This window comes from Bubalus bubalis, chromosome 6, assembly GCF_019923935.1.
Source record: "Bubalus bubalis isolate 160015118507 breed Murrah chromosome 6, NDDB_SH_1, whole genome shotgun sequence".
NCBI lineage: Eukaryota > Metazoa > Chordata > Mammalia > Artiodactyla > Bovidae > Bubalus > Bubalus bubalis.
Window position 1 is genome coordinate 108008167 of NC_059162.1, and position 27002 is coordinate 108035168.

The 27002-nt window shown below is 45.2% G+C and overlaps 1 protein-coding gene across 3 annotated transcripts in view; it reads left to right on the forward strand.

Moving 5' to 3' along the window:
• MEAF6 (MYST/Esa1 associated factor 6) overlaps positions 1 to 18598 on the forward strand; it is a 25745-nt gene extending 7147 nt beyond the window's left edge. The window contains exons 5-8 of one of the 3 annotated variants that reach the window (XM_025289061.3): positions 11593 to 11785; positions 15630 to 15659; positions 16448 to 16481; positions 16980 to 18598. In XM_025289061.3, the coding sequence (XP_025144846.1) occupies positions 11593 to 11785; positions 15630 to 15659; positions 16448 to 16481; positions 16980 to 16988 (266 nt within the window). In that variant the 3' untranslated portion in view covers positions 16989 to 18598. The other 2 variants (XM_025289062.3, XM_044945241.2) reach the window with 2 other exon arrangements.
• The last annotated feature ends 8404 nt before the right edge of the window (positions 18599 to 27002 follow it).

Sequence of the window (27002 nt, forward strand, 5' to 3'; positions counted from 1 at the left end):
GTCTCCCTAGCTCCAGCCCCTCTTACAAACTGCTTCTAGCCTAAAAATCCTAAGACATAGGTTTGCACAGAGAATGCAATACATATTAGTTGTTTGGTGTTACTTCCCTGTTCTGAAATTCAGGATGACTTCCTCTCTTATCTCCTTCTAGCAGCTCTTTTACTGCACATAACCTTGACTGATTGTTTGGAGTTTGACTTGTGTATTTGTAGATCTCAAACATGTTGAGATTTGAACACTTACTTGTGTTCACGAAGGAAACGAAACACTTTACTTTGCATTATCTCATTTAATCTAAAGCTACTCCTTGAGGATACGCATAGATTATCAGTTCCTTGAAAGTAGGGAACATGGCTGTAGCCCCCAGTGTCTAGCTCAATATCTTAATCATAGAGATACTCAACACATGAGATATAGAATTCCTGTTTTACAGACGAGAAAACAGGCTCAGAAAGGTTAAGCAACAAATCAGTTCTCTTAACATCAGCTTGTATCGTCCCCTTAGATTAGATCTCCCAGTCTGATAGTTATGACTCCTCTCAACTGTCACTTCTCAGGCTCTCGGTTTAAGAGGTGTTGTTTGATTTATTTGTTCCAAGTACACCTTGTGTTTTCTCACCTCTGTGCTTCGGCTTGTGCTCTATTTTATACTTATTTTGGCTTCTCATTTCTTTCAAGGTCCACTGTCAATTCCACGCCTGCAGTGAAGCTTTTCCAGAATAATCCACTCTTTCTTCTCTGACTCCCATAATACTTAGTATCCATATCAACCATTTACTGCCTGGGTTCTCAGTTCTTAGGGCTTTGATTTGATGAAGGCAGCTCTGTATGTGTGTGTGGGGTACATGTGTACCGGCTTTATAGAATATGACCAACTCATGCATCCATTGAATCAGAACTCCCACAGCAACTGCCCCCAAATGAGTCAGCAGTTGATTTTGCTCCCGAATGTATTTGAATAGAGCTGCAACATAGATAAAATTTGCCATATCTAATTTGCCTTTTTCTTACTTGTCTCCCACCTTTTTAGTTAAACTTTCTCTCCCCTGTGCCCAGCCTCTCCTCCGTTAGTCCCATATCCCTTCATGGGATCCAAAGTTTTCTCTCTTTTTTTGAAATTTTATTTTTAATTGGAGGATAATCATTTTACAGTGTTGCGATGGTTTCTGCCATTATATCACCGTGCATCAGCCGTAGGTACGCCACATCCTCTCCCACTCAGCTCCCTCCCCATCCCTCCCCTCTAGGTTATTGCAGGGCACTGGATCCAAAGTGTTTCTGTGACCGCATGGCCTGTCAGCCTGTCACCTCCGCAGCCAGCCCTCCACCACGTGCGTGTTCTGCGATGATGGTTTTGCTGTTCCTTCTTGTGGCCGCGCTGGGTCTTTGCTGTGGTGCATAGGCTGTCTCTCGCTTTGGAGAGTGGGCTGCTCTCGTTCTGACACTCGGGCCCTCGAGGGCGTGGGCTCAGTAGTTGTGGTGTGCGGGCTTTGCTAGTTGCGGCGTGCTGGCTTAGTTGACCCACTGCATAGACAAGTGTGGATTCTTAACCACTAGACCTCCAGGGAAGTCCCGGGAGATGATAAATTTTTACTTGAATAAATAGAATTGGGTAATGGAGAGAAAGACTGTCCTGACCATACTTCTCCATCTTACACTCATCTTTTTATATTTCATTAGATTTTTTTTTTTTTGGACCTCCCTGGTGGCTCAGATGGTAAGGAATCTGCCTACAAAGCAGGAGACCTGGATTTGATCCCTGGGTCGGGAAGATCCCCTGGAGAAGGGAATGGCCACCCACTCCAGTATTCTTGCCTGGAGAATTCTGTGGACAGAGGAGTCTGGCGGGTTACAGTGGGGTCGCAAAGAGTCAGATACAACTGAGCTGGAAAAATAACACGTTCTTATTATAAGTCAGGCTGTTCAGAGATGAATGTGAAAAAGGTTATTTATTTCCTGAGGTAGCCAGCATTAACAGCTTGGTTTTAATCTAACATATTTCTGGACATAATCACACACACACAGAGCTGGAGTTGTTTTTAATAGAGATAGTGGATCGGTGCATACTGTCTGCTTTTTACTGTTTTGTCACCCATGGCCCTGCCAGTTCAACACACACACTGAGAACAGTGTTGAGTTGTGATTAAAGAGTGTGATTTGGACTCAAGCCATCTGGTTTGAATCCCAGCTCTACAGCTTCTGAGCTGTGTGACTCTAGGCAGGTTCCTTAACCTCTCCAGCCCTCCATTCCTTTCTCTGTAAAATGGACATCGTAACCATAGAGCTTTTGTGAGGGTTCCGTGTATTAATATATTTAAAGTGTGTGCAGCAGTACCTGGCTTACAGTAAGGACCGTCGTGTCAGCTATTGTTCGTGTCTTATATTCGTCTTTTTTTTTTTTTTGGCCATGCCATGTGGCATGTGGGATCTAGGGAAGTCCCATAAGATTTCTTTTTTTTTGGGTGTACTGCTCGACATGTGGAACTTCCCTAACCAGGGATGGAACCCATGCCCTCTGCAATGTAAGCATGGAGTCTTAACCACTGGACCACCAGGGAGGTCCTAGCATCTTGCATTCTTTTTAAAAGCTGAAAAATACCTGCTAGTCTGGTTGTGCCTCCTCTGTTGATGAATATTCCCATCATCTCTGTTTTCCCCACTGTGAATGGTGTCACAGTAAACATCCTTGTACCCATATGCTTGTTTATAATGCAGTTTTGATTTCTGTATGACAGTATCCCAGAAGCGGCATTACTGTGTCGGAGGGGTATTCATAAATATAGTATAGTTACTGTCCGTGGCGTAAGGGGTAAGGTGTATGTGGTCTTTGTCCCCTTTCCTGGCACAGAGCTCCTAAAACTCTTGGATGCTCCAGAATATAAAGAATGACTAGTACGCAAAAGAGCAGTCAGAGAGCTTCAGATGGGGCTGTTTCCCTGAAAGACCAATCCTTGCTCAGAAGCTTGGAACTTTGAACCTTATCCCTGAAACCTCCAGGGAGGGCTGAGTTTGAGATTGGAGATTGAGTTAATTAATCATACTTGCATAGTGAATGGAAAAGGAAATGGCAACCCACTCCAGTATTCTAGCCTAGAAAATCCCATGAACAGAGGAGCCTGATGGGCTGCAGTCCATGGGGTCACAAAGAGTTGGACATGGCTGAGCGACTGACCATGCGTAGTGAAACCTCTGTGAAAACCCCTAAACGATGGAGTTACTGTTGGTGAACACGATGCGACATTGGAAAGGTTCCCAACCCAGATAAGGCAAGGAACTCTGCGCCCCTTCCCATGCCTGGTCCTGTGTGCCTTGTCCTTTGGCCTGTTTCTGACTTGTATCCTTTATAATTAACCAGTGACAGGAAGTAGTGTTCCTGAGTTTTGTGAGCTATTCTAGTGAATCATCGACCTCTGATTTATAGCTGGTCTGTTGGCGGTATGGGAGGCCCAGGACTTGTGGTGTCCAAAGTAGGGAGCACTCTTATGGGACTGAGCCCTTAAACTGTCGGGTCTGCCCTGACTTCAGTAGTTAGGGTCAGAATTAAGTTGAATTGTTGGTATATCGGGAATCAAAGAATTGGTTGTTGGTGTTGGGAAACAACCCTGGACTTACCAAAAAGAATCTTGTCATTCCCATTCTTAAAGGCATACCTTGGGAGAAATCACTGGGATAAAATAAGAGAGAAAAAGATCATTTTATTATTACTCTTTATTAGAGTAAATTTTCAATCTACACAAATAGAGACAAAATAATGAATCCCTGTGTACCTGTCACACTGCCTCCCGACCATCACACCATGGCTCGTCCTGTCTCATCCACACCCTACCTGCCCTCAGCTCCACCCCCTGTATCATGCTGAAAGTCTCAGAAATCTATGCCTGTTTCTTGTGTACCCTTCACCATGTATCTCCTAATGATCGTTTTTAAATTGTGGTGAGAACACTAAACATAAGATCCACGGATGTTTTAAGTGCACAGCGTGGTGTTGTGAACTGTGCAGAGTTGCACTGCAGATCTCTCATCAAAGAATGACGCTGCGCTCACCGCCTCCCCCAGCCACCAGTGCCCACCGTTCTGCTCTCTGCCTCTGTGGGTTTGACTGTTTTGGATTCCTCATAAAAGTGAATCATGCAGTATTCGTTTTCCTGTCACTGGCTTATTTCATTTAGCGTGATTCCTCCATGTTCATCCATGTTGTGGCATATGACAGGATTTCCTTCTTTTTAAGGCTGAATACTGTATTCCATTGTTATGACTTTACCCAGTCATCTGTTGATGGACATTTAAGTTGTATCCACATCTGGGCTATTGAATGATGCTGCAGTGAACACAATGAGAGTGAAAAAACTGTTAAAACTCAACATTCAGAAAACTAAGATCATGGCACCCAGTTCCATTACTTCATGGCAAATAGATGGGGAAACAATGGAAACAGTGACAGACTTTATTTTGGGGGGCTCCAAAAATCACTGCAGATGGTGACTACAGCCATGAAATTAAAAGACACTTGCTCCTTGGAAGAAAAGCTATGACCCACCTAGATGGCATATTAAAAAGCAAAGATATTACTTTGCCAACAAAGGTCTATCGTTTTTCCACTAGTCATGTATGGATGTGAGAGTTGGACTATGAAGAAAGCTGAGCACCAAAGAATTGATACTTTTGAACGGTGATGTTGGAGAAGACTCTTGAGAGTCCCTTGGACTGCAAGGAGATCCAACCAGTCAATCCTAAAGGAAATCACTCCTGAATATTCATTGGAAGGACTGATGCTGAAGCTGAAACTCCAATACTTTTTCTACCTGATGTGAAGAACTGACTCATTGGAAAAGACCCTAATGCTGGGAAAGATTGAAGGTGGGAGGAGAAGGGGACGACAGAGGAAGAGATGGTTGGATGGTATCACTGACTCGATGGACATGAGTATGAGCAAGCTCCAGGAGTTGGTGATAGACAGGGAAGCCTGGTGTGCTGCAGTCCATGGTGTCGCAAAGAGTCAGACACGACTGAACGACTGAACTGAACCGCAGTGAACATGGGAGCACAGATACCTCTTCAAGATCCTGATTCAGTTCTTTTGGATAAATACTCATAATTTGGATTACTGGATCATATGGTACTTATATAAACGGTAGACTGTTTGTACTGTAATTACACTTTAAAACCCCTAAACACAGCATGTATTCAGTTCAGTTCAGTTCAGTCACTCAGTCGTGTCTGACTGTCTGTGACTCCATGAATCACAGCACGCCAGGCCTCCCTATCCATCACCAACTCTTGGAGTTCACGCAAACTCATGTCCATTGAGTTGGTGATGCCATCCAGCCATCTCATCCTCTGTCATCCCCTTCTCCTCCTGCTCCCAATCCCTCCAAGCATCAGGGTCTTTTCAAATGAGTCAACTCTTCGCATGAGGTGGCCAAAGTATTGGAGTTTCAGCTTCAGCATCAGTCCTTCCAATGAACACCCAGGACTGATATGCTTTAGACTAGACTGGTTGGATCTCCTTGCAGTCCAAGGGACTCTCAAGAGTCTTCTCCAACACCACAGTTCAAAAGCATCAATTCTTCGGCATTCAGCTTTCTTCACAGCCCAACTCTCACATCCATATATGACCGCTGGAAAAACCATAGCCTTGATTAGACGGACCTTTGTTGGCAAAGTAATGTCTCTGCTTTTCAATATGCTATCTAGGTTGGTCATAACTTTCCTCGTACTGCATTTATTTATTTGTTTAGTTTGGGCTGCATTGGGTCTTTGTTGTTTGCACGGGCTTCCTCTAGTTGCAGTGAGCAGGGGCTACTCTTCATTGCTGTGCACAGGTTTCTCACTGGGGTGTCTTCTCTTGTTGCGGAACGCTGGCTCTAGACTCTGGGGTTCAGTAGTTTGGTACCGGCATGGGCTTAGTTGTCCTGTGGCATGTGGAATCTTCCCGGACCAGGGGTCCAACCTGTGCCCCCTTGCATTGGCAGGTGGATTCTTAATCAACCAGAGAAGTCCTACATCTCTTTAATGCTGAATAATACAGGCATACTTTGTTTTATTGCACTTTGCAGATATTACACTTTTTACACATTGAACATTTGTGGTAACCCTGTGTGGTCAGAAGATGGTTTAACATTGTTTAGCAGTAAAATATCAAATTGGCAACATCCACTGGATCATGGAAAAAGCACGAGAGTTCCAGAAAAAACATCTACTTTTGCTTTATTGACTATGCCAAAGCCTTGGACTGTGTGGATCACAGCAAACTGTGGAAAATTCTTAAAGAGTTGAAAATACCAGACCACCTGACCTGCCTCCTGAGAAATCTTTATGCAGGTCAGGAAGCAACAGTTAGAACTGGACATGGAAAAACAAACTGGTTCCAAATCGGGAAAGGAGTATGTCAAGGCTGTGTACTGTCACCCTGCTTGTTTAACTTATATGCAGAGTACATCATGTGAAATGCTGGGCTGGATGAAGCACAAGCTGGAATCAGGATTGCTGGGAGAAATATCAGTAACCTCAGATACACAGGTGACACCACCCTTTTGGCAGAAAGCAAAGAAGAACTAAAGAGCCTCTTGTTGAAAGTGAAAGAGGAGAGTGAAAAAGTTGGCTTAAAACTCAACATTCAGCAAACTAAGATGGCATCTGGTCCCATCACTTCATGGCAAATATATGGGGAAACAGTGGAAACAGTGACAGACTAGTTTTCTGGGCTCCAAAATCCCTACAGATGGTGACTGTACCCATGAAATTAAAAGACGCTTGCCCCTTGGAATAAAAGGTATGACCAACCTAGACAGCACATTAAAAAGCAGAGACATTACTTTGTCAACAGAGGTCCGTCTAGTCAAAGCTATGGTTCTTCCAGTAGTCATGTGTGGAGTTGGACTATATAGTGAGAGCTGGACTATAAAGAAAGCTGAGCGACGAAGAATTGATGGTTTTGAACTGTGCTGTTGGAGAAGACTCTTGAGAGTCCCATGAACTGCAAGGAGATCCAGCTAGTCAATCCTAAAGGAAATCAGTCCTGAATATTCATTGGAAGGACTGATGCTGAAGCTGAAGCTCCAATACTTTGGCCACCTGATGCGAAGAACTGACTCATTGGAAAAGACCCTAATGCTGGGAAAGATTGAAGGCGGGAGGAGAAGGGGACCACAGAGGATGAGATGGTTGGATGGCATCACCACCTCGATGGACATGGGTTTGAGCAAGCTCTGGGAGTTGGTGATGGACAGGGAAGCCTGGCATGCTGCAGTTCATGGGGTTGCAAAGAGTTGGACACGACTGAGCCACTGAACTGAACTGATTTTTAAATTAAGATGTGTACATTTCTTTAGACATAATGCTGTTGCACACTTAATAGACTACAGTATAGTATAAATATAACTTACATGTACCGGGAAACCAAGAAATTTGTGTAACTCTTATTATTTTGATGCTTGCTCTGTTGTGGTGGTCTGGAACCAAATCCACAAGGTATGCCTGTATTCCATTGTATGGATATCAGATCAGATCAGATCAGTCGCTTAGTTGTGTCCGACTCTTTGTGACCCCATGAATCACAGCATGCCAGGCCTCGCTGTCCATCACCAACTCCCGGAGTTCACTGAGACTCACGTGCATTGAGTCAGTGATGCCATCCAGCCATCTCATCCTCTGTCATCCCCTTCTCCTCCTGCCCCCAATCCCTCCCAGCATCAGAGTCTTTTCCAATGGGTCAACTCTTCGCATGAGGTGGCCAAAGTACTGGAGTTTCAGCTTGAGCATCATTCCTTCCAAAGAAATCCCAGGGCTGATCTCCTTCAGAATGAACTGGTTGGATCTCCTTTCAGTCCAAGGGACTCTCAAGAGGCTTCTCCAACACCACAGTTCAAAAGCATCAATTCTTTGGCGCTCAGCTTTTTTCACAGTCCAACTCTCACATCCATACATGACCACTGGAAAAACCATAGCCTTGACTAGACGAAGCTTTGTTGGCAAAGTAATGTCTCTGCTTTTGAATATGCTATCTAGGTTGGTCATAACTTTCCTTCCAAGGAGTAAGCGTCTTTTAATTTCATGGCTGCAGTCACCATCTGTAGTGATTTTGGAGCCCAGAAAAATAAAGTCTGACACTGTTTCCACTGTTTCCCCATCTATTTCCCATGAAGTGATGGGACCAGATGCCATGATCTTCATTTTCTGAATGTTGAGCTTTAAGCCGGCTTTTTCACTCTCCTCTTTCACTTTCATCAAGAGGCTTTTTAGTTCCTCTTCACTTTCTGCCATAAGGGTGGTGTCATCTGCATATCTGAGGTTATTGATATTTCTCCTGGCAGTCTTGATTCCAGCTTGTGTTTCTTCCAGTCCGGCGTTTCTCATGATATACTCTGCATATAAATTTAATAAACAGGGTGACAATATACAGCCTTGACGAACTCCTTTTCCTATTTGGAACCAGTCTGTTGTTCCATGTCCAGTTCTAACTGTTGCTTCCTGACTTGCATACAAATTTCTCAAGAAGCAGATCAGGTGGTCTGGTATTCCCATCTCTTTCAGAATTTTCCACAGTTTATTGTGATCCACACAGTCAAAGGCTTTGGCATAGTCAATGAAGCAGAAATAGATGCTTTTCTGGAACTCTCTTGCTTTTTCCATGATCCAGCGGATGTTGGCAATTTGATCTCTGGTTCCTCTGCCTTTTCTAAAACCAGCTTGAACATCAGGAAGTTCATGGTTCACATATTGCTGAAGCCTGGCTTGGAGAATTTTGAGCATTACTTTACTAGCGTGTGAGATGAGTGCAAGTGTGCGATAGTTTGAGCATTCTTTGGCATTGCCTTTCTTTGGGATTGGAATGAAAACTGACCTTTTCCAGTCCTGTGGCCACTGCTGAGTTTTCCAAATTTGCTGGATATGTATGGATATACCATTTTTATTTATTTATGCATTCATCAGTTGACGGACTTTTGCGTGCTTAGTTGCTCAGTCGTGTCCAACTCTATCATCCCACTGACTGTAGCCCACCAGGCTCCTCTGTCCATGGAATTTCCCAGGCAAGAATACTGGAGTGGGTTGCCATTTCCTTCTCCAGAGGATCTTCCCAACCCAGGGATTGAACCCATGTCTCCTGTGTCTCCTGCATTGCAGGTGGATTCTTTACCCATGAGCCATCAGGGACGCCCACGGTGAATAATGCTTCTGTGAACATTTATAACCAGTTTTGTGTGAACGTGTTACCATCTCTGTTGAATATGTTCTCAGGTGTAAAGTTGGTGGTGGTTTGTTAACTCAGTGTTTAACCTTCTGAGGTGTTCTCCAAGGCGAGGGTGCAAGTTTACGTTCCCATCAGCCCCACTGGAAGGTTCCAGTTTCTCCACATCCTCACCAGCACCTGTGACTGTTTTTCTGCTGTAGCCACCCTAGTGTTAGGAAGGGTTCCCTCCTTGTAGTTTTGTTTTGCATTTCCCTAATGACTGATGATGTTGAGCATCTTTTCCTGTGCACCTTGGCCATTTGTATATCTTCTTTTGAGAACTATCTCTTCAAATCCATTGCTGATGTTTTAATTTTTTTTTTGTCTTCCTGAGTTCTAAGAATTCTTTAATATATATTCAAGATACAAGTCTTTATCAGATATATGATTTGCAAATATATTTTCTCCTATTCTGTGGGGTGTGTGTGTGTGTGTGTGTGTTTAGGTAGCATTGATTTATAAGTGTGATATGAACAAATCATATTTTGACTTCTGTATACACTGCAGCGTGCTCACTACCAAAGTTTAGTTTCCATATGTGACCATATACTTGACCCCATTTGCCCATTTTGCCCCTGCCTCACTCCTGTGGGTTGAGTTTTTACTTTTGGGGTGTAATTTTCAGTTCAAGAATTGTATATAAATGATATAGTTCACTTTACTTATTTTTTCTTTTGTTATGCTTGGTTTTGTGGTCTTATCTAAGAAACCATTGCCTAATCCAGTGAGTTCTAAGAGTTTTACAGCTTCTACATTTGAGTCTCTGGTCCAGTCTGAGTTAATTTTTATATATGGTGTGAGATAGTGTTCCAACATCATTCTTTTGTGTGTGGATATCCAGTTATCTCAACACCATTTGTCAAAAAGATTGTTCTTTTTTCATTGAATTGTCTTGTCATTTGTTGAAAATCAGTTGACCACAAATGTAAGGATTTATATCTGGACTCTGAATTCTGTTCTCTTGACCTATATGTCTGGTCTTAGGCCAATACCAGACAGTCTTGGTTACTGTAGCTTTGTGTAGTGAGTTCTGAAGTTCTTGTGCTGATTTTTTATGAATTCCACTTTGGTTTCAGGACAGGATTGGTTAGTATACTTTTTCTAGCTTAATGGCATTAGAGCTCCCTCTTCTGTTTTCATAAAGTGTTCAAAGGCAGGGATTCGTCACTGCTGAGATCTGCTTCGATTTCTCCCTTCTGCTTTTTGGGGACTACCTCTTTGTTTTAGCTCTAATATCCTTGTGCTACTCAATTTGAAATCTCTTCCTAGAAGTTTATATTACAAAGACGTAACAAGAAGAAAGCTAATCCTTGGTTCTGCTGTTCACCTAACTCCTTTTGAAAATTTTTAAAAACAGGTCATGTACACATATTTGGGATTCTTCCTCAGTTCAGTGAAGTGATAGTCTTCTCCTCCTCCGTCCTTTTATATTAAGTTTCAAGGAATTCCTTTCAGGAGGAAAAAGTGTACCTTTACCAAAGTATGTGTAGTTTTTCTTAAAAACATGTATTTATACAAATTGTTCTTGATTTGCTTATTTAATGTATCTGAGGGATATTTTAAAATTGGGAATATGTGTCAACTGAAAGGTATTATTACCACTTTTAAAATAATATTCTTAAGGAGTCTCAGAGTAACTTAGGTGGTGGAGCTCTTCTCCTCCTTGACCCTTTCTCTTCATGGAAAGTCAAGATTCCTGTGTAGTTTGGCAAGGAACCAGGGCCAGCTGTAGGATCTTTTCCCAAGGTCATCTCTCACCTCCTGAAGACTTATATAATGGTTTTGATAATGCTTCTTGTGTAATTATTACTCCCATTAGTGTATTCTGTGTTTCAGTAACTGCTATGTAGCGAGGTTATCTTGTGTGGTACAGTCTCTCAGCTGTCCTTAGATCTGCTGCCTCTGGTTACACTGTTTCAGATTACAAGTTTTTCAGCACTCTGGTAACTTTGATGCTTTGACTGTATGTATCTTTTGCCACCTCATGCGAAGAGTTGACTCATTGGAAAAGACTCTGATGCTGGGAGGGATTGGGGGCAGGAGGAGAAGGGGACAACAGAGGATGAGATGGCTGGATGGCAATACCGACTCGATGGACGTGAGTTTGGATGAACTCCGGGAGTTTGTGATGGACAGGGAGGCCTGGCGTGCTGTGATTCATGGGGTTGCAAAGAGTTGGACACAACTGAGTGACTGAACTGAACTGAACTGATCTTCCTGTCAGTTGGAGTATATGGTCCTTGAGGGTAGTACTATATATTTTAGTGCTCGAAAATTCTTTTCTGGACTGATGGACAAACTACCTGTCCATCAGTCCATCAGTACTGATGATGCTTTGGGGGCCTTGTGTTTCTTCCCTCCAGGGGAGCCAGGAAGTGGGACGGAAAGTGACACTTCTCCAGACTTCCACAATCAGGAAAACGAGCCCAACCAGGAGGACCCTGAGGATCTGGATGGATCTGTGCAGGGAGTGAAACCACAGAAGGCTGCTTCTTCCACCTCCACAGGGAGTCATCACAGCAGCCATAAAAAGCGAAAGAATAAAAACCGGCACAGGTCAGTGGCAGGGACCACCCTTCCCCAACCCCCGCACTGCTGCCCTGTCCCCAGCCACTTAGAGCTTCCACTGACCATTGTCGTGAAGGGTCTTTACTGGAATAAACGTTCTTCAGGATTGGTGTGGTCTTTCTGTTGTTGATGGGAAGAAACTCATTTAGTCTTAATGAAGCAGACTAATTTTTCTCTAAGGAAGGAATTGGTGGGCATTAGAGTAACTGTGAAGGGAGATATCCTGCTTACTGCTTCTAGTGTGAAAAGTGAAAGTCGCTCAGTCGTATCTGACTCTTTGCAACTCCATGGACTGTAGCCTGCCAGGCTGCTCTGTCCATGGAATTCTCCAGGCAAGAATACTGGAGTGGGTTGCCATTCCCTTCTCTAGGGGATCTTCCAGACCATAAAACTTTTGTTTAGTCAGATGAATTTGAAATCTTTCAGAGGAGGTAAAGGGAACTAGAAACGCAATCTGTGTACTGGCAAAGCGCCACTCGCCTGTGGCAAGCTCTGTGCACGCGTGCTCAGTCGCTTCAGTTGTGTCCAACTCTTTGGGACCCTGTGGACTGCGGCCCCCCAGGCTCCTCTGTCCGTGGAATTCTCTAGGCAAGAATACTGGAGTGGGTTGCCATGCCCTCCTCCAGGGCGTCTTCCTGGCCCAGGGATTGAACCTTTGTCTCTTGTGTCTCCTGCATCGGTAGCCGGGTTCTTTACCGCTACCACCGCCTGGGAAGCCTGTTGGGGAGCTGCAGAATGAGCTAAGTCTATTGCCTCCCAGTCCTGATCCCTGCCTACCCTTATTCCCTGGAGGACGGAGAGAATGAGCTGATGTGCCTTTTTACTTTTTAAATACAAGGTTTGTGATTGCTTATGATTTCTCTGTATATCTTCACAAATTGCTGATTTGAGTGCCAGAGAACAATATAAAGGCTGTAATTTACAAGAGCGCCTTCCTAGATAATGTTTGTTCACTGTGCTTTTTTGTAGTGCCTAATGAGCTAGGAATCACACCAGTGGACAGAGAGGTCAGGTGTTACCCAGAGAGGATTTCAGCGTTCACTCTGCTTGGGGTTGTATAATAGTGCCGGGGCCTCTTAGCTCAGGTAATCTGAAGCCGTCCAGTTGAGTCAGAGAGGGAAATTCTTAGTTTTTCCAGCAAGGAATCTTGTCCTGGCCTCAAACCTTCTTCTGGGAGGTATGAAAACCAGACATCCAACAGGCTGGCTTTTGTTCTGCTCCTCTTAGGAGCCTGCATGCTGAGGAGATGCGAGGGGGTGTACAAGGAATGGGTGGGGTCCCCTGCCTTTCAGCTTGCCTCTGGGCTGAGCTCTCCTGTAGAACATGCCCTCACGAACCCAGGGCATTACAGTCGTTAGCTCGATGGATGTGGCAACCAGGGATGATATACAATTAACTCTTACCAGGTTTAAGCCTCCTTGGCATCAGCTGATGCTTTAATTCTTTGAAGAGTCTTTCTTGTCATTGGTGGTGGTTTTAGATGCAGGAGTATATCCAGATAGTGACTGAGGACTGCAACTGAACATTTTTCTGCAAACCAAAAATCACCAGGCCAATCTTGTAAGCATAGTAAGAGAGAGCAAAAATTGCATCGCTTTGTCTCCCCTTTTTTTTTCTTAAGTAAGGCTACAAGTTATTTGATTACTATGACAGGACTGATGCCAGTTTATCATGAATAGCAGAGAACCATACTCTTTAAAGTATTTTTTCTTTAATTGTCAAGATAAAAAGGTTATGCTCTGTGTTGCTTTTGTTAAGTTTACTTCAGTGTCATTTTAAATGTAATAATTTATTTTCCTATTTCAGAGTATCTAGAGGAGGGGATAAATTCCTTGTAAGTTTCTGGGACATTTCTTTTTCCATTCCTGGTATATAGCTGTTGTGTATTTCAGGTTATACCTTATTTTCCTTAATGATACAAACAGCTGATAAAAAGGAGTTAGACATTGAACTTAACTTTCTCCTTGCAGATTGCTAGTAGATTTCCATAGGAATAGCTTTTCCTGCCTTTCTTCTCCTGGCCTTAGGAGCTAACTCCTTCCAGAAAAATACTAGGATTTAAAAAGATCTTCGGTGGTAGTTACTGCCTTCACAGTGGGGCTTTTTGTTTGGAAAGCAGAATCCTTTTGTCATCCCCCTGGTTTAGTATCTGGCTGGATTTCTCTGTGGGCCTTAGGGACGACTCACCTGCCCCAAGGGAAGAGAATGGAATTGATTTCCCTTCTTTCTGGAGAAAACACGTTTAGCACACCTTCTCAGATTCCTGCCATCTTTAGTATGGAATTGTGTCTGGCCCAACCCCCTCATCCCTGACCGGTGTCTTCGTTGGTCCCACAGTTGGGGGTGGGGGTGGGGGAGCACTTTGTCTACACGTTTGTGATTCTGCTCCCAGTGCAGTATTGTTTCTCCTACAGTGTTCCACGCTCCATATCGTCAGATAAAAGTCAATGGTAAATTACTTCAGTAAAGGTATGAATACCCACCATGTGCAAGGCATTATTTAGTGATGAGTAAACAAAGTGGAAATAAATAGGTACCTTAGCAAAAGAAATAACTTTTATTTGACCTTTTCAAGAATATGAAAATCTATCGAGTAATCTTTAGCATTCATAAATTGATCACAGGATTCTAAATTCTTATGCTTTACATGATATCGGAACAGTAAATCCCAGTGTGTTTAAAGAAGAAAGTTGAAATTACAACCTCTAGCTGCTCTGACAGGTTTTTACTACTGTACCAAGCTCTAGAATTCTAGTAGTTTATGAAGTTTTCATTAAGTAGGTACAGTCTACTTCTTTAGTTTCTGATCAAAGTTAGACTGAAAGTTAAATTTCTGACAGTTCCTGGTATGTACACTTACTGTATACTTTTCCCAAATGTCTTAAGTGAAACTGTTGCATAAAGGATGTTGAAGTTAAGCTTTATTCCAGCTTTGTTCCTGCAAACATTAGCTAGGAGGAAATACCAGCCGTTTTGCATATTGCTTTACCATCTGTCTCCAGCCTGCAAGGTTCTGGAGCCAGCTAAGGATGGGTGTCGTGCCCCTGGTTATTGTCTTCTTTGGAGGTCTGCCCCAGCCCGTGGTCCTGTCGCAGAGATGGCCCAGAGTGGCTCCTCTGGGCTTCTCCCAGCTAGACTCCTGTGGCCTGGGTGCTTGTAGATGGCAGCTTCCCTGCAGACTTTGGTGTTCCGTAATAGTAGTGCTGACATAAACAGTTAACTTGCCTTCCACCATTTCAGGGGCAGGGTAATGTGGCTCTATGATTTACGGAATAAGACTCTGATTCGACCCTTGGCTTCTAGCATGAATGCTGGGAAAAGTAATACCGTGTTTGGACACAAATATAAAACCTGAGTTAGAAATTGCAAAATGTTTTTTATCTCCAGAAATGTATGATGTTTTAATCTTTCATTTTAGTGAAAGTACATTATACTGAGTTGTTGGTACTGTCTTCAGAGCACCTTTCATTATGTGACTAAACCCTTCTTTCTCTGTTTCTTCTAATCCCCTGTTTATTTTTGATTACAATTACATATTTTAAAATTTCTAACTCTCAATCTAGCAGCTAATAGAAGGCCTGCAGGTATCTATAGTTTTCTAATGAAATAACTTTTCTTATTATAGTCTTTTCTTCTGATATGAAATCCACTGAAGGAAGGGAGTCTCCCAACCCCAGAATCTTTGGTGCTTTGATGTTTGAAACTTTGTGGCTTAAGATTCTTAAAACTGATATTGTTTCTACAAACTTGCTAGGGTGGCTAATCAACTAATTTATTCAGTTAGTATATTATTAACGTCTATTGCTTTCTTCCTTTCAAATGCTGCCCTCAGCCCGTCTGGCATGTTTGATTATGACTTTGAGTAAGTTTGATTTGAACTAGTCTTTGTGCTGTGTGTCTAGTGTGTAGAGACCAGTATGCCTTTTTGAGACCTTTCTAACCCATAGTTTATCTGTTTAATTATAGGTATGTATATTAGGTTAGGCTGGGAAGTTTTTTTAAAAACAAAAACGTGATGGAGGTAACATTTTTTTAATAAGTTAAGCAAAGTTAAGTAAACTTCACTTTTATGCATTTCGATTTCTTGAAAAATAAGATAACCTTTACTTTAATTCATATTTAAATTGATGTCCCGGCTTTGCTTCATAAGGAGGTTAATAGTTTAAGATCTTGATATTTTGTTGTGGGAAGATTTAAAAATTGAAATTTGTTTAATTTCTTTTGTGTTTCACGTCCAGAAATACAAACTCCTAGTCTCTTTTCTGTTCTTAATTACTCTGTGTCTCAGACAGCGATGTAGTTGCAGAACTAGTATATTAACGTAGAGCATGTCCTCTTAATCCAAGCCCTTTAACGTGTCATTTTGGAATAATTTCTAAAAATTGTATGGCTTTCGTAACTGCTGTTGTCTATTTCTTTTTGAGTCATCTAAGTTTACCTTGTGGCAAGAGTATCTGCTCATGTTTTTAATAAATACTTGCTCAATAATATCTGGGTAAACAACTAAATATGACTTAGTCTAATGAAGAATGTGGATTTTACTTAACCAAATAGTCATTGTTATAGCTTGTGCCCTATGCAGTAGCTGGTTCTTGGACCCTTTTTCTGTAAATTAAAATGCAAATATCTCTTTTATCTTTCCCATCACAGGATTGATCTGAAGTTAAACAAAAAACCACGAGCTGTAAGTATCAGCCAGACCATTTCAGAGAGGCTGGTAAATTTTGAAAATGGTTAGAAAGATGTATTTGCCTTCTTGAATGTTCCTAATCTGGGGTCACAGTTCTTGTTTTAAAGTCTGGGGTGTCCATCTGGACACAGTTCAACTTTTAGACTGATGTTCTTTTGTTATGTTTTGGAGAGAGAAAGGGTCACATATTTTTAAGTGAAGAAAAACTCCATTTGATTAAATAATCAACTGTTCATACTACTCTTTCTCACATCCTCATCCTCCCCACCCCCCGCCATGCCTCTGACTGGTGAGTTCTCAGGTCTGATAAGGAAGACTTGATACTTCTGTCCCTTTGTGAGATTCAGAAGACAGGCCACTTTCAGATGTGAAATGTCCATTGCATTTGAAACAGAATCTTGATTACAGAACAGTCTCCTGGCAGGGTTGTTGATGAGAATTTATCAGTGTTCTGCTGAGGGTAAATTGGGACTTTTGTTTTTCTCTCTTCAGGACTATTAGAAGACTCATTAGTGCAGATGCTTCCAGGCTGTAGAGCCCTGCTTCCCTCCTCCGACCTCACAAAGATGAGCATCCTTCACCTGAGTGCGTGGCCATCCACCTCTGCTTTCCCAGGCCCCAGTGCCTGTGACTCTTGAGTTGTTTGTTCTGAAATGTGGTGACAAACAAGTCCTTCCCATAAGACCGCATTGGGTCGTTTACTTTGTGTCATTTTTAGTAACAGAACTGCAGGAAGCCACACGACACAGTTAGACTCCCAACAAGTTGCTAACTGTTCATTCCTCCCTTCTCGGAAGGAATGTCTCCCCCACCCTGACCCCGAACTGGCTGGCACCAGCTTCATCCATCATGCGCATGGAGAAATGTTCTCTGGGTTTGTTTTATGCTGAATGTAGAACACAGGTCACATTTCAGAGGGAGGCTGTAAATATCTGACGTTTTCTTATTTTGTTTGTTTTACCATTTTTCTATTATTGTTTTTACCATCTTATTTTCTTTGGGGACTTTTTGTAATGCCATTGTACAGCTCATACCTTCCTGCTGACATATCTGATAATCTGTTTTGTGCAGTTGCCAATATTCTTAACTGAATATAATCTGGTTTACCATAAATAGAATGGGGCTTGGCTTTTTGTTTTTCTGCAGAGGGAAGGTAAAGAGTGTTTATTTAATAATTACCTACCTTAAATCTTTCTGAGTTGAAATCAGTTTCATGTTCAAGGAACAAGAAAAACTGAAAAACATAAGTTTAAATCAACCCTTTTAAAATATTTTTATTCTTTTGTATAAATAAAATTTCACAGGCTTTGACTTCTCATGCTTTACTTTTTTAAAAAAATTTTAATTGAAGGATAATTGCTTTACAGAATTTTGTGTCATGCTTTACTTTTAAACCTGAGATTGTTTTTTGTTTTTTCACTTATTTATTCGTATCATGCCTTATGGAAATTTCTCTTTTTCCAACTTTTCTCTCTTTGATGATATTTGCCTGGTTAAATATTGCTGTAAAAATCACTAAGGCAAATGGAAGGGCTCCAAATTGTACCCAAAACTGGTAACACCTGGAGTTCAAGAGCAGAGTAAATGACAGGTTCGTGGAGAGGCCACGACACCAGCAGATGCCCCTCCCTAACGGAGTGGATGGGCCGAGGAACCTGCTGATGGCCGCTACCTGCCTCTGGAGCAGCGGCCACCCACCTTGGCTGCACGTTGGAATCACCTGGTATGCTTAAAAAAATGCTGATGCCTGGGTCCTACCCGCCCCGTAAAGACTCTTGCTTGGGTATAGTCTAATAGTGGAGATATTCTTTTCAAGAGTCCCTGGCATTCTGATAAGAAGCCAAGTTGAGAGCCACTGCATTAGGAGACTGGATTGTTTGATTTAAGTCCTATGTCTAAGGGATAAGCTGTGGGGCCTCAACTTTCCTTTGACTCTATTTAGTCATAGCCCTTTACATACGTCCAAATCTTTGTTAGGAAAAATATGTCCCATTTGTGGTAATATTGGTAGAGTTAAAATATGGATGGCGGCTATTATCAGGACACATCTACCTTGTCAAATGTTTGCAGAAGCTTTCACTCTTGTTCTCAAATAAACTTTCCTTTTTTGACTCTGTGGCTATTTAGATGTCTTTGCTTATGTTTTTGGTAGTAGAACTTCAGGGATTTTTTTTAGGAAATAGTTTCTTATATATAGATTTACCAAAAGACACAGATAAACCCCACTAAGCTAAAGACAATGGAAACCAGAAACTTTCTGTATCCTTTTTTTTTTTTCCCCCTGTTTCTCCTTTCCTAGGAGGAAATGATGGGATCTCTGTGGTTTCCTTAACCGGGAGGACAGCACGCAGCAAGCCTGAAGATAGTTTTGACTCTCATAACTTTACATTTGCTAGAGACAGAGTAAATGAGTCACTCAATCCTGTCCGACGCTTTGCAACACCATGGACTAGAGCCTGCCAGACTCCTCTGTCCATGGAATTCTCCAGGCCCAAATACTGGAGTGGGTAGCTGTTCCCTTCTCCAGAGGATCTTCCCACTCCAGCTCTCCCATGTTGCAGGCAGATTCTTTACCATCTGAGCCGCCAGGGGAGCCAGAGATAGAATGCCTACTTTTAAAAAGGTGTATTATTAAGAGCATATCTATGTAAATGAATACCTCTGTATATATATAAAGTCATGATTAGAGACATGGGTAGCTTTATACATATTTTCTCTGTGAAGTTTCATCACTGATTAGGAGACCTCCGAACTTTTCTGTAAGTTGGCCAGGCGTACTGAAGATACAAGAGCCTGAGAGTTTGTTTAGGCTCCCTGGTTTAGGGGAAAAAAAAAAAAAACCATCAGGAGGTCTCTGTCTTCTGTGCCTGTGATATTTGTAACTTTGGTTATTGGCTAAGTTTGCTTGACTTTCTATAAAAAGAGGATAAGGTCATGACTTTGATCATAGCGACCATGCTAGTGGAGGAACATGTTTACTGAGGTGGCCGTTGCCTTCAAAGCTCCCCTGTGTAACACTTGGTGAGCTGGTCTGCTGGGTGGCCTGCATCCTCCCATCCTGGCAACTCCCACCGGCGACCCCTGCCCTGGAATGGCTGCTAGGACCACCGAAAAGGTGCTGCCTTCACCAGGTTGGGTGTGTTTGGAGTAGTACTTGGTTTCCTGTCTTTACCCTTCTCATCTCTAAGATGGGGATAGGATGTCCTTTGCTCCTTACAGTAGTTATAAAACGTGGAGAAGCACAAGCACTTTATGCCTCATTCTGGGAGGATGGTGCCTGTACAAAGCTTCCGAGGGAGTCTCAAATGCCTATCTTTCAGGAGCTGAGGACTAGCTCACAGTGTTGTAAATACCATCAGACCCTCAAAGGTGAACATGGAGAGTGGGAACAACCCACAGAGAAGCTGAGAAGCTATTTGGGGCCTAGGGAGAGACCGAGGGAAGTGTCATGAGGGCCAGTGAGGGTGGAGCACCCGGCCTGTCCAAGCTGCTGTCCCCATCTTGGGGGCCTTCGGAGTGCTGTAGGAAATTGATCTGGAAATAGGTGAAATGTTTTCATGATAATGGAGTTTATTCTCTTTACTTAGAAGAAAATCCCTTATAATGGAAGAGGAGGAAGCAGGCATTAGCATTACTTCTGATTCCCAGACTGGTCGTTGGGTGCTGGGGTAATATGGGTACCCTCTAAGGGTGTATTCTAAAGAGGGCAATGTTGACATCTTGAGCTATGTGGTAAGTAAGGGAACTGAAACCAGGATTACAGGGCCTAAGCTTGAAAGCAGTAAGGATGCTGTTTTGAAACACTGTGACTTAGTTTTTGCTTTTATTCTGACTCCTATGCCCCTTAGCCTTACTCCAAATTACTGAGGCATTACACTTAAAAACTAACATCAGAGGGACTTTCCTGGTGGTCCAGTGGCTAACACTCCAAGCTCCCAATGCAGGGGCCCAGGTTCAATCCCTGGTCAGGGAACTAGATCCCACACGCCACAATTAAAGATCCTGCACGCTGTAGCTAAGACCCAGTGCGGACAATTACATAAACAAAAACTAAGGCCTTGCATCGGAAGCCTGACTCAGGGCGCTGCTCTGGTTTGGCCGTGGTATGGAGAGGGAGTTGGATTGTACCTTGTACGTATTTACTTCTCCTGGGCTGGCTCCTGTTCAGTGCCTGCAGGGGCCATGTGCATTAGAGATGCAGAGATAAGAAGAAGGGGTTGGGGTCCTTATTCCTGTGTTAATCTAAATTAATGTTATCAAGCCTGAATTAATTAAGTGGCAAGCTCCATAATTTGAAACAATTTTCCCTTTGAAAAACTGCCTCTGTGGAGTAACTATTTTCTCCCACTGAGATGAGCTGTAACAAAGTTGATTCTGATCCCCACTTCAAAGGGTGTGGTCCCCAAGGAGGGTGGTGGGGGCTGGGAAGAACACGGGAGCCTTTGGTTTATGTTACTTTCAGGCTCAGTCTTATTTAGTTCTTCACTTTGTGTTATAGAGTATAGGGATATATTCATTTATTAGTACTTGTAAGATAATTTATAAGTATTAGGGTTGAACCACAAGCAATCAACCATTTTGATCTTCCAAAATGGCAGTTATCATGATTTAACAACATACATGTGTTGGGGGTAAGTGTGCACCAAGTTCCTACCGATCATGCACAAAAATAAACAATAGCTGGGAATTCCCTGGCGGTCCATTGGTTAAGACTTTGAGCTTTCATTGCTGTGGACCTGGGTTCAATCCCTGATTGAGGAACTAAGATCCAATGAGCTATGCAGTGACAGGAAGAAAAAAAAGAGACCCCTGGCCAATACAGCTCTCCTCAGACTCCCATCCCCACCCCCATAACTTATTTCTCTACCCAAGGATGTACTTAGTCACTCAGTTGTGTCTTACTCTGTGACTCCTTGGACAGTAGCCCACCAGGCTCCTCTGTCCATGGGAATTCTCAAGGCAAAAATACTGGGGTGGGTTGCCATGCCCTCCTCCAGGGGATCTTCCCAACATAGGGATTGAACCCAGGTTTCCCACATTGGGCAGATTCTTTACCATCTGAGCTATAAGGGAAGCCCCTTACCCAAGGATACTTTAAAATATGTAATTTTAATAAGTAATACATTCAAATGACGTGTATTCAAATGGTACTGAAGTTAATGGAAAGTTGGGCCACCTGCTCTCTGCTCCCAGTTGTCCTTCCAGAAGAACCTTGTACTTATATGAGCAACATTCACGCGTGTAACAGAAGTGGGTAGCATACTCTTTTAAAAATTAAACAAATTATTTATTTTTGGCCGTGCTGGGTCTTTGTTGCTGCCTGTGGGCTTTCTCTAGCTGGGGGCCCCTTGCTCCCCAGACTGTCATACTGGGAGGCGCCAGCAGGTGGCAGGCAGAGCACCCCAGCGCCCCTGGCCTTAGCGAGGCTCTTCCCTGGAGAGGAGCCAGGATAGGAGCCTTTGGACCCGTCCCAGTGACCTGCCTCCCAGCAGCAAGGCTAACTGTGTGGTGGGTGGGTTGCCCAATTCTCCCCCGCCCCCCACCTAGTTTTACAGCCGTTTCTTAAATGAGTGAGCCGTTTGAGATCACCAGCAGCGACCTTGAGCTGGGCTTTGAGGCCGCACCCTAAAATGACAGCCGGGTCCTCCTCCCGCTCCAGGAACTAGCCGGAAGGATTTACATACCGTGGCCTGGCAGGGCTCCAGTTTCCTTAATTGTAGGGCTCTACTTCCTGTCCCTTTTAGCCAAATCTCCCACGCCCTTCCATGAACTAGGAGGTCCCCAGAACAGGCTCTTACTCACCACCCTTTACCCACTCTACTATGTATATAGGGAAAAATAAATTAATAAATAAACCAGAGGTCGGAGCATCCCAAAGGCAAAAGTGCTAGGACCCCGGGACCGCTTTCTTGCGGGGTGGGGCCCCGGCGACCATCTGGGCCCAGAGCTTGGGCTGATGGCCCTCCCCCTCCCCCCAACTCTAGATTTGTGACTCACTGAATCCCAGCTTCTCTGTCTGAGGTAGAGGCCCACCCAGCGCCTCCTTCGGGGCGGGCAGGGGAGACCCCAACTCTGGCTTTTCAGGAGGCTTGAGGGGAGAAGGGAGGGCACGGAACAGCACCGGTGGGAGGGGAGGGCGGGCAGCTGCGATGGCGGCTGGCGGCCTCTCCCAGCCACGGCCCGCGCCACCCTGCAGGAGACCAGCGTTGCTGGGGGGTTCACAGCCTGGGGGCTGGGAACGGCATTTGTACCTAGTTTAGGTCCCCAGGTCTTTAGGGACTGCTGGATTCTCAGGCGGGCTCAATGGGATGGGGACAAGATTTCATCCAGTTCTCTGCCAGGGGGTGGCCGAGCTTTCCGTAGTCACCCTGCGCTCCCGGAGTGTGGTTAACCTGTGCACGGGACAGAACTTGCAGGAAGACTCAGGGTCAGGCCCCAGCCGGTGAGAGCCCCAGGGTCAGGTGGGGTGGGGTGGGGGGCCTGTAGGGTTCCGGGAAGGGCTGGCAGGAGGCCCTCCTCCGTGAGTGCCCCAGGATCATTTCCCAATGCAGAGATTTGCATATGTTCTGTTTTCCCCATTGGCTTTTCAGTCTCTGGAACCAGGAAAACAAAAGGAGGAAAGAGGAGGCTGGGCAGTGCCCGAAGCTTGATCCCTCCAGCACCTCAGCGACTTGAGCTCCTGTCTCAGGGTCACGTTCTGGCCCTACCGCCCTCCACTTCACACCTTTTCCCCCCAAGTGTTTATTTTTTTAAATTTTTATTGGAGTATAGTTGATTTACAATGTGGTGGTTTCAGGTGTACAGCAAAATGATTCAGTTATACATATACATACACACACTCTTTTTTAGATTCTCTTCCCATCCAGGTCATTCAGAGTATTGAGCAGTGCTGCCTGCGCTCTACAGTAGCTCCTTACTAGTTATCTGTTTTATATATAATAGTGTCTATGTCACCCCCAGCCTGCCAATTTACCCCTCCCCACCACCCCCTTCCCCTGGCTTACCATTAAGCTTGTTGTCTACATCTGTGACTAATACTTGTGTTTTCTAAATAAGTTCGCTTGTACCCTTTTTTAGATTCCGCATGCAAGTGACATCATATGATCTTTGTCTTTCTTTCACACTTCACAACCATGTAGTGTGTGCCCCAGAAAAGCCAGGCTGTGAGAAAGGTGAGTGAGGTGGCCAGAGCCATATAGCCAGTGGCGGGGACCTGGACCCAGGGCTACTTTATTCCGAGCTGCTACCACTCAGACTGAGGTGCCCTCTTGCCAATTCCAGGGAGAAGCAGGGACCATTGCGTCCCTGCCATGGGAGGGGACGCTGAAGCCTTGTGAACAAAGATGTTTCAGCGGGTGGGGCGGGAGTTGGTGGGGAGAACTTCACAGTTAAAAATCCAACTTGTGGGAAAGAAACATGCTGGGCATTGGGTCTGGCAGCCTCTAAGCAGCTCTGCCTGGAAGCCAGATTGAGAAAGAGGCCTGGAGGGGAGGCTCCGAGCCCCGGACGGCCCCAGCCAGGTCGAGGCTGCCGGGGAAGTACAGATGACAGGGCACTGAACTGACTCAGTCCTCAGAGAGCCTGGCCCCAGCTGGCACTGGCTGCTCGGGCTCTGCTGCCCTTGTCTGTGCCTGCCAAAGAGACAGCAAGGCCAGACATGGCCCCTAGTTGGTCCGCCAGCACCCAGACCTGCTGCCCCCTGCGCCCTGCCCACCTGCCTGTGAGATCTGCTTCCCCAGATACGGCCCCTAGACAGTCCACTAGCACCCAGACCAGCTGCCCCCTGCCCACGTGCCTGTGAGATCTGCTTCCCCTGCCTGCTCCTTACAGAGCAGAAGCCGTGAATGACCAGAGTTCAGCTCTGTGCCAAGCGCCCAGTGTGCGCCTTCAAGTCTATGGATGCAGGCTGGTGGGATTGGCAGAGGGGTGAAGGCAAGCTACTTCTTCCAGACCTCCCTTGGGGCCTCAGGGCCTTCACACCCCTCACCCCACCCCACCCTGTGGTATGCAGTGGGGTTGGGGGTGCTGCATGGGTGGAGCTGCTGGGCAGGGAGAGTGTCAGGTCAGCTCTTGCGTTAGAGGTTACCACGTAGATGTAAGGGCTTCCCTCATAACTCAGCTGGTAAAGAATCTGCAATACAGGAGACCCTGGGTTGATTCCCGGGTTGGGAAGATCCCCAGGAGAAAGGATAGACTATCCACTACAGTATTCTTGAGCTTTCCTGGTGGTTCAGACAGTCAAGAATCCACCTGCAATATGGGAGACCTGGGTGTGATCCCTGATTGGGAAGATCCCCTGGAGGAGGGCATGGTAACCCACTCTAGCATTCTTGCTCGGAGAATCCCCGTGGACAGAGGAGCTTGGTGGGCTACGTACAGTCCATGGGGTCGCAAAGAGGTGGACACGACTGAGCGACTAAGCCCGGCACATGCAGGTGTAAACCTGGGTGACTGTGAGGCGCAGGGCTGAGGGCACCCCTACCACCTCCGTCCCTCTCGGGGGCCTGAGAGTCACTGCGAACTAGCGTCTGGAGCACCCTCCCTTCCTCAGGTTTGTGGGGCCAGGGGAGCCCAAGCTGAGGCCCTGCCCCGGTTTGTCTTCCTCCATGGGACCTTGGGCAAGTCACAGCTTTGTCAGTGGCTGATAATGAACTGGACAGTCCGGTATTTTAGCTTCCCATCTATAAACACAAAGGCCCATAAAGGGCCTTTAATCTGGAATACAGTTCTTGACTGGGAAAGCTATTTTATAAATAGGGCAACGACCTTTCTTGGTTGCAGATACAGCCTCCCAAGGTGGCTGGACGTCGCAGGCACAGGGCACCTACCTGGACGAGCACTCTGTGGGGGCTTGGAAGTCATGTTTGCTGAAGTCACTCCCATGTCATGCCCGGATTCTCGCCTCAAGTGCAGGCTTCTATGGGGTGTTCAGGGCCAAGAACAACGGGGTGGGGTGGGGTGGGAGGGCTAACAAGCAGAGAGATGGCCAGCGTTGCCTTTCCTACAACGGGCTGCATGGTTGTTGTGTGGGAAAGCTATTTCTAGGGAAGAAAAAAAAAAAAGTAGTATAAAAGCTTCACAGGGCTTCTCTGGTGGTCCAGTGATTAAGCCTGCCAAAGCAAGGGGACATGGGTTTGATCCCTGGTCCAGGAAGATCCCACACACCAAGGAGCAACTACACCTGTGAGCCACAACTCCTGAGTCCACGGCGCTGCAGCTACTGAGGCCTGTGCACCCAGAGCTCTTCCCCCCAACAAGAGAAGTCACTGCAACGAGAAGCTCGTGCCCGGCAACAAAGAGCAGCTTTCGCTGGCTGCAACTGGACAAAGCCTGCACGCAGTACAAAGACCCAGCACAGCCAAAATAAATAAATAAATCTTCTCTGAAAAAAAGAAAGTTTCACAAATTCTAAGTACAAATTTGTGAGATGTTCAAAGATATAATTACTAATTGCTGATCGTGTTCAGGGCTCATCTGACAAGTCTAGCTTTTCACTCAAAATATTTAACATTTATACCTCCTTTTTGAAACACGTTTTGTGTATTTGGCTGTGCTGGGTCTTAGTTGCGGCATGCTTGATCTTTGATCTTCATTTCGGCATGCGGGATCTTTAGCTGTGGCGTGTGAGCTCTTAGATGTGGCATGTGGGATCTAGTTCCCTGCCCAGGGATAGAACCTGGGCCACCTGCACTTGGGAGCGTGGCGTCTTAGCCACCGGACCACCAGCGAAGTCCCTATACCTCATTTATCTCGAAAAACAAACTAACAAACAAAACCCCCAAAACCAAAAAATGAAAAACAAACTCCTGCCGGGCCTCCTGCCTTGCAGGGGCAGAAGGGAAGGTTGAGATGATAGCAGGAGGTGAGCACCACGTGAGGCCTGTTAGTGAGCACCAACGTGAATATAAGGTACAACACTGGAAGGCAGGCATCATCATCCCCACTTCACAGATGTGGAAACTGAGACCCAGGGGACATACGTGGTGGCAGAGCCTATTCTTGGGTTTGGGGCCAGAACCCCTAACCTCCTGCTTGGGGGTTACCCTGGCAGGGCCTCTTCAGGACGGTTCCACCCCAGGGCCTCCTACTCGGCTCCTCGCCTGGAGCAGGGCAACATCTGGGAGGACGGGGCAGAGCTGAGCCCCACAGCCACTCCCCAGGCTCTCCTGAACGCTCAGCCTGGTTGCAGGGCAGAGGCAAGGGGACAGCCTGGCCCACCTCCCAGTCCTCTCACTAGCACCTCTTCCTCACGCTGTAGGCTCAGGACTCCAAGCTCTACGCTGCTGCTTCCTGACTCCCTGCCCATGTGTCCACAGCTACCTCCTCCCAGGGCCTGACCCAAGCCTCGGGAAGGATGCTTCTGCCCCAAGGGACAGAGCGCTTTCCATGGAACTCAGCAACCTTCCTTCAGAGAAGGGTCAGAGAGCGAGCGTGGAGGCAGACCTGGGGTGCCCACCTGCTGACCTTCCGTCACCCAGAAGCCAGCTCCACCCCCAAGCAACAAAGACCATCACC